At 34.1% G+C, this 8101-nt stretch overlaps 1 protein-coding gene across 3 annotated transcripts; it reads right to left on the reverse strand.

Annotated features, from left to right (window-relative positions):
• Positions 1–513: 513 nt before the first annotated feature.
• Positions 514–7858, reverse strand: LOC139852863 (uncharacterized). 3 transcript variants are annotated; one of them, XM_071842202.1, is made up of 20 exons: positions 7728–7858; positions 7025–7085; positions 6531–6641; positions 6271–6333; positions 6125–6195; positions 5580–5679; positions 5275–5345; positions 4830–4930; positions 4646–4749; positions 4486–4539; positions 4268–4323; positions 4038–4076; positions 3822–3966; positions 3549–3727; positions 3179–3246; positions 2980–3052; positions 2599–2660; positions 1597–2524; positions 1188–1478; positions 514–1085 (listed from the first exon to the last, which is right to left on the reverse strand). In XM_071842202.1, exons 1-20 carry the CDS (start codon positions 7730–7732, stop codon positions 809–811), a joined length of 2859 nt encoding a protein of 952 aa, XP_071698303.1. In that variant the 5' UTR covers positions 7733–7858; the 3' UTR covers positions 514–808. The 3 variants fall into 3 exon arrangements, with proteins under 3 accessions (XP_071698303.1, XP_071698302.1, XP_071698304.1); XM_071842201.1 differs by lacking the exon at positions 7728–7858 and adding an exon at positions 7232–7268; XM_071842203.1 differs by lacking the exon at positions 514–1085 and adding an exon at positions 7232–7268 and having other exon boundaries at positions 1184–1478; positions 7728–7742.
• Positions 7859–8101: the final 243 nt, after the last annotated feature.

Raw genomic sequence — 8101 nt, forward strand, 5'->3', positions numbered from 1 at the left:
GTTGCATTTCAATAAATTTTAGAGTTGATTACTTATTATTTTTTGTCATCTTATTGTCGTCATGTTGTGGATTTATGCTGTTGCTCGATCCTTATATTTAAAGTTGTTTTTTAATGGGTGAAATACAATGTGTTATGCAAGAAATAAATATCAAATAAGTTGATAGTTATCAAAACTAATTGTTCGTATGTTATAACTGGTTTAAAATTTATGATCCATTGTTCTTAACATGTTTTAAAACACAATTATATGTTAAGAGATTTTAATGAAATATTTTGACTATCTGATAAGAAAAATTACTGTGTTATGTAAAATCCACGGTTTAACAGTACCCACTAAAGGGTACAAGTGCGAATATAAACCCGTTAACAAAAACTTGTGGATTTATGACACCAAAAAACCTGCATGAGTGGATTGTTGATTTGGCATATTCAAATTCGCTACTTGCGAGTGCTATCTCTAATCACGATTAGCAAATGATTTTTCCAAGTGTACAATGACTAACAAGTAAGAAGCGTGTTATAACAAACCATTTATTAAACCAATATAATCGTAAGATATACAGTACAAATGTTGATGCTATATCAACCCTTGAGTATACAAAAGTATGTTCACCCCAAATCCTGTGGCCAACATATATGAATTACTCGTTTAAATTACTCGGCTTACACAAATAGTTTCACTTGTATATTATGAATTTATGATATATACTTGTAATAATGAATTAATGTTTCTGAAGAGACAGTCATCAATATGAGCCACTATACCAATACCAATAACTGTAATGTAAGTATAAAACTGAAAGCCCTCAGATTGTCATCTTTTTGCAAGTGTAGTCGAAAAGAGTTTGTAATATGCTTCTCGAGTCTTGCTCCTTTGGAAGCTTCAGTAGACGAGCCACTCGTGTATATCCAGCATGTTGCTTGAGAAGAGATTCAGGTTTTGCATCGGGCTTTGGTTCCTGGTTTGGCGCTTTGGGTTGGGTCAAAGCCCATTGCATGGCCCAGATTGCTAATGGGCGCATGTAAGCAATAGATCTGTATCTGCCATCTATGTCCCAAGCTTCAGGCGTTTGAAAAGAATAGCTGCAAGTACACAAGGGCAGTCATATTTACAGGTAATTAGAAGTTGCTAAAGAACAACTGTTTATTCGCAAAAAAAAAAAAAAAAAGATTAAGTAGACTTACCCGCCTCCTTGTTCAGTCCAACCAGTTTCATAAACTCCACTTGCAGTTTGAAAAGCTGTATCAATCATACCTTCATGAATCATACCTGCAGCAACAGCATATGTAACTCCAGTCCATATTTCTCTTGACTGCATACACGACATATCAGGTTCTCCGTTCGGTAGCATCCCATTAAGAGCTCCCCGTTTCCCGTTTTTCACTTTCATCACGTTAAAGTTGTAAACTTTGGTTAGTGAACTTTTGGCCTTTTCGTCATCAACAATCGGATAAAGTCCACATGCTCGAGCATACCTATGAGAAACAACTATTGTCATCACATTCACATGCATATGCTTATACATACACAAACATACACATATATGTAGATACACGTGTAAATACTAAAGAATACACATATATATAAACGTACCATTGTCCAGCCAACTGATCAGCTTGAATGGATGAACTTGCTTTACCATTACTATCATCGTAATTATAGTAAGACCCGTTCCATAGCTTATCATATACTTTTCTGGCTTTCTGAAACTTAGCCCAAAAATAATCCTCACAACCCGTATCACCAATTTGACCCGCCAATGCCGATGCCGCCTGCAATGCCGCCACCCATAGTCCACCAGAATACGCACTGACACCCGAAACCGACCACGTATCGTATGTCTGATCAGGGAACCCTTCATTTTCAATCATCCCATCTCCATCCTTATCAAACTGTTCCATATAAGCCATTGCAATATAAACCGAAGGCCAAACGGCCCGTGCAAAATTCTTGTCTCCAGTTACAACCACATTCCTATAAACTTGGAGCACAAATTTCGGGTTCAAATCTTTCCATTGGTCAGTATTATATATTTTGTAAAAGTTAACATCAATCCACGGATTAATCATCCCGATATCATGTGGGACCGCACCAAGAGCTTTTCGAGGGGCTAACGTTCCGTCACATAAAAGATCCATTTTTCTTGGATCATGCATCATTACAGCAGCTGCAAAGTCTCGTTGGAGGCTGAGTTCAAGTTTGGGAAATAACATGATTAATGCAAAAGATGCATAGAAATGGACATCGTATGTGTTACACATATGATACTCGATTCCTTCATAATACAGAAACTGGCCAATGTTTTCTTCACCTTCTACTAAAAGATTTGTACCAAAGGCTGAGTTTTTTGATGTGGGTTTATGGATTTCATCAAGTACTGATGTCATTCTTTCAAGAACATTAACAGCAGTGTCATTTTGATGAGAGATATCACCATTACTTTGAGAATCTACGTTTGATCTATCAATTGAAAATTGCATTCCTTCAATGCTTGATAAATTGTGTTCTGGAGGTAGTCCATCTGTGTATAAAGATAACGAATGAGCTGCTTTCATTTGATATATGAATAAACAATGCAAGATTATTGGAGTTTACCAGTCCAAATTGTCCCTCCTGAATTGAGGTAGTATAATTCGTTGAATAGAGTTACTGGGTACCTGCAGAAAGCCATTAGGATCTCAGAATCATAGGGTATGTGGCCAGTGAAAAAAGTAGAGGTGGCAATTTCGACCCATTTCCGAGTTATGTTTGATCTTTAACAGGACAAAAGAGTAAAAGGTGTTTTGTCAAATGGGTAGAACGGGTAGAAGAACACTTAAGTTTTTCTCAATGCATAAATCCTCCTAACACACTAATTATCAACCAAGCTAACCCTTTCGACCCAACAGTAAAACTACCAATTTGGACCAGTTATCCAACCTGCAAAACTCGTCCATATTGCCACCTGTAGTAAAAGGAATGAAAAGTAAAGTTTACCATTCAGGAAGTCTCTTGTCTTCAAGGATAGGCCTTTGCCATGATTCTATCTGTGACTCCCAGTTACCATGTTCTAAATTTCAGACAACAAATTGAATAAATAAGGCACTTATCAGAAATGAGGAAAGGATCGCAATTTAAAACTACCATTGATAAATAGGGTATGATATGATGAAATTAATAGACTAGAATACATTACCAAGTATTGCATCATGCACGATTTTTTCTGCAGCATCTCCATGAGAACCATAAAATTTGGTGTAACGCCTGTTACAAACAACCCATATAAGAATCACGCCGTATTATTTAATTTAAAAAATAAGATCAATTTCATATAAAGGTAACCATCTTTGACTTATTTTTTAAATTTTATGTAACCAACTTTGTTTCCACTCATAAAAACCACTTAATTTTGATGAACTTTAATACAAGGTAATCATCAATCTTGTTAGCAAGCAACATGGACAACTTACCTAAAATTTAATTGTTCAAGGTGTAAGTTGGTTATCTTTTTTATGTAATAACCCTATGATATATGATAGAGTTCAAGATAAGTTTGCGGGACCCACCGATGGTAAGTCCTGGTTGGAAACCTTACTTCAGGGCAGTCCCAAGCCAGTGAGAAAGTTACAGTAAGCACCGCATCAGGTGGTACATTCACAGAAGCTGCAATAGCTGCACCTATAGACGATCCAGGTTTCGAACATACTGGTAGTTGAGATGACTCAAGACCATCAAAAGATCCATTCTGAATGAACAAAATTACATATGAAAACCATTAAGATTTAAAGGGTTCTCTTAAATGGATGAAAAGGTAAGTTATGGAAGAATTTTAAACAAACCTCTTTGATTTCATGCCACACGTCTTTTGCTGTGAATCCCTCGGTTTCTCCTGATATCACAAAAGATGGACACTCTGAAACGTGAACATCGTCTGTTTCTTGTGCTGCAATAACAAAGGTTACGGGGGGTTGCCCATCCGCACTCCTGTGTTGACACACATAATCAGACATATGCCATAAACGGAGTAAAAATAATCTTCAAAAAGAGAATATTACATGTGATGTAGGTTTACACCATGAATGCCATCTTTCACCCTGATAACATAATGAAACACAAAAGATCAGAATATGGAGCCATCAACAATTCAACAAAGATGAAAAACAATGAATTCAACAAGCTTTAAAAAAAAATTAACAAAATTATGACCAAATATACCAACTTTTGTATAAAATAGTAATCTGGAACCCCATACGATGTACAATGTGGGGTTAAAAAATGTTCTTACGTCATTCTGTAATTGGAATGATGACCAGATAATCCAGAGGCTCCACCAACAGAATTCTGAGATATGAATGATACAGATACTTTGTCAGACTAATCTTTTTTGCACATAAAAATTAAAGAAAACTGTTGTTATATTTCTTCATGAAATGATGGCAGTTAAATTCAAACTAACGTGAATAAAAGTAACACATTGCAAGAGTAGTGAAAAAAATTACTGACCTCCCATGTGAATAGTAAGGAGACATCTGCAGCAGTCTTTCCTGAGTTTGATAACTACAAAAAAGAATCACATCCAACAATAGGTCTATGTTATGTACTCTAGCCAAATTGAAAAATCAATAAATAAAAACTATAAATTCTGTAAGAATATATATTATACCGTGTAAGTAAATACTGCTACGGGAAGACTGCTTTCCTTATAATTATGGGGAATAATTGGGGAAATTTGACGACAAACTATTTTTAGATCTGGATCAGGTTCACCTAATATAAAGAGAAATGATTGATCAAAAAAAGTTGCAGTGACCATTTCTAGGAATAATGAAGATCAGAATCAGAATTACCATCGTACACAGTCCAAGCCCTTGGGTATAATGCATGGTAAGTAGTATTTTCTCCACTGAAATTCCAGTCCCAAGATCCAATCCCATGATCCGACGTATCTCTGTTTGTTAACATTAAATAGATATTTAATATGAATTTCAACATGTCTTGTGTTGCAAATAGTGATATAAAATAAGTACATAAAATATATAAGTGTGTTTCTAAGAAAGAAGTCATCTCCTTAATCTTAGGGTCATTATATGTACACCGATGATTTATAAAACATATATTTGATATTTGACTTCAGCACATTTGATAGATGCAATCGAATTGGAATGCAAGTAAAAGATTTGGTTGTCTCAATACTACTAGCGTTCATATTTCTAAATAATCATAAATTTCTTACTTTTCCAAAAGGAGCAGAAGGCTCAATAATTTTGGGAAAGAATATATATTGTTGCTTACTTTAGCAAATCTGGATTTGGGGGACAGAGGACAGTGGAGTACTTCTTTCCATTTGGTCGTGTGACGAACACCTGCATAATGTCATAGGGAAAATATGAAAAATACTTAAAAATAACCTTGTTGTAAAGAATACAACACTAACATCCAACAAATAACCTTGTTGTAAACTGTAAAGTATCACAACTGCAACCTCAAAAAGGGGAATCAGTTTAGCAGAAGTATATTCAAATTGTGATATATCTCCATACCAGTTAATGCTATATACAAATATACAGCAGCAAACGTCCAATGAAAAGACAACTTACAGAAAACTGATTTGCTAATACTGGTTTTTCTTCACATATTTTAGTTAACAGTTGCCAACGCAAAAATTCACCCTTATATGTCCTTCCAATGCTACCTGCACTGGCAGATGCATATTGTCAGCAACCATGCTTAGTTAATGCTACCTTCTCATGCATGTGGTATCTTTGCTATAGAAAGATTGCGTGTGTGTGTGTGTGTGTATGTGTGCACAAGCGAAACTAGTAAGGGACAGGGGGGCACCTGCCCCCCAGTGGATTTGTAATTTTTAATGTAAAAATTTGGATTTTGACATTTTGCCCCCCGTGAATATTTTTTTGCCCAAAAGTCTCCATATTTTGCCCCTAAAACCTCCAAATTTTGCCCAATAAACTATGTATTTTGCCCAATAAACTCTGTATTTTGCCCAAAAGCCTCTATATTTTGCCAAAAAACCTCCATATTCTGGCCAAAAAAAGTTGTTACGCTTTTAAAAAAAAATTTTCGTCCCCAATGAAAAAAATTCCTGGTTCCGCCACTGTATGTTTGTGTATAAAAGTTGGCTTACCCAATACCACCTAAAGGAACACCATTGCAAGAGGAATAGTAGTGTTTCTTGAAAGGGTCATAGAAAGTTCCCTGAAATAGTAAAGCTAAGTCATTCCATTGTAAAGAAGAAAACAATCCCTAGGTAAATAGGATTCAGTAAATTACATTTCCATTTCCCTTTGAAGCTTCTTCTCGTCCCCAACGCCATAATCGATATCCTAGTGGAGCCTACACAAAGGAAGCAAACAATAGAAAAAACAAGAAATGAATGAAGTTATATCTCTTGATAAAGTGAATTGCCTATATTGGCACAGAATGTATAATTACAATATAAAGTGCAAAGTTCAGTTGATTTTCATTCATCTAGGTTACATTAGATTAAACAGCTACATAATGCAAAATAGGAGTAGATAAAACATACATACCAAATGAAGTACTTCTTTGAACTTTATACCAAACTCTAAAAGAGCATTTTCTTTAGTGTTCAGTTTCCTTTTCCATGTAAGAGATGCTGGTTTTGCTGGATCAACCTTAACCTATAGATATATATATATATATTATACCAATAATGTAATAACAAACTTTGCTAACATATATATCAAGTTACATGTAAACTTCATTACAAAATTTAAGAATCAAATATATAACCTATGCTAATGTTTAGCGTTAGTATGTATTTGCTTTGATGCAGGACCAACCAAATGCAAGCAAAACATATGGGAATAATTCATAGTAATTACTATAATGTCTTATTTTGCAAAATCTCTTGAGTTATTACTAGAAGCAGATACATTCTCATGAACTACTCAAGAAAATTATTATTAATAAAAGAACAACATAATAAATAATATGTATCAGATATAAGAGGGATGTTCGAAATTAATTAACTAGCAAATGAAAGCGTTCATCATCAGCGTACCGTGATATTAGTAGAATCGGGAGCTTCCTTATCATCATCATAAGTATTTGTTGTCATTTTCCTGAAAGAAAACACATATAAGAAATTCAACTCTGCTACCATAAACTCATCATCAATATACACATTTAGACCCAGGCTATACTTTTGATTTTGAAATCCAAACTTACTACTTTCAATTTAACAATTAACAGTCACAATTGTTTTTACCTTCTTATGCTCAGAGCCTTGTCTACCATCGTAAAACCTATGATTGATTATGTAAATATGATATCTAATGATCATAGTTTTATATCATTAAAAATATACTAGTCGACCAAATTTTTTACTTTCTATCTTCAATCAACATGTAAACAATGATCAATCATATCATAACATAGTTGAAGCTTGCAAATAACCAGTACCAAAATACTAAAGTCAAATACAAATGTGTAATTGATAAATTTCAAACACACATACAAACGGTTATAATCGATGATCAATTATCATATCATATATTCCCGACTAAACAGAAATGTATTCACATAAACCCTAACTTTGACATAATGTTACACATCTACAGAAATAATGATAATAAGATTAGCAGTAAACATGATCAGGCTACGATATAAAATAGATTTCAATTTTAATAACGATGTATGCGTATGTTTATTTGAATAAACAGAATCTAACATGTATAAGAAATTAGTTAATCAACTACAATTACCGCATTAATCGGAAGTGAAAAAATCAAACCGAAATTTAATTCCGATGATGATCAAACAGTTAGTACTCTATTGAATAATGATGATGATTATTATTTATTATTTGAGGAAATTGAAGTAAAATAATACTGGTCAATTTAGAGTTGCTGACTTGCTATCTATCTCGCATATATTATTTTATTATTTGTTATAAGTCAAATGTATTGCCGACAAATTGTATGGATACGGTTAAATGCATTGAATGCATTTGATGAGTTGTGACTATATACAGTAGACTTAAGTACTGTTATAGGGTTGACAATAGATTAAAAAATTCGAGATCCGCAGATATCCGCACTCGTGATGGGTGGGAAAAAAAAAAATCACCTGTGGATCC

Source organism: Rutidosis leptorrhynchoides, chromosome 6 (genome assembly GCF_046630445.1).
Source record: "Rutidosis leptorrhynchoides isolate AG116_Rl617_1_P2 chromosome 6, CSIRO_AGI_Rlap_v1, whole genome shotgun sequence".
Classification (NCBI taxonomy): domain Eukaryota; kingdom Viridiplantae; phylum Streptophyta; class Magnoliopsida; order Asterales; family Asteraceae; genus Rutidosis; species Rutidosis leptorrhynchoides.

What these genes read in the sequence shown, in the direction of transcription:
- LOC139852863 (XM_071842201.1), bottom strand. Translation starts at nt 7,260, where the DNA reads ATGGTAGACAAGGCTCTGAGCATAAGAAG. An exon ending in GTTCCTTTAGGTGGTATTGG is followed by an intron (nt 5,680 to 6,124) that starts GTAAGCCAACTT and finishes TGCATCTGCCAG; the next exon opens with TGCAGGTAGCATTGGAAGGA. An exon ending in TATTAGCAAATCAGTTTTCT is followed by an intron (nt 5,346 to 5,579) that starts GTAAGTTGTCTT and finishes GACATTATGCAG; the next exon opens with GTGTTCGTCACACGACCAAA.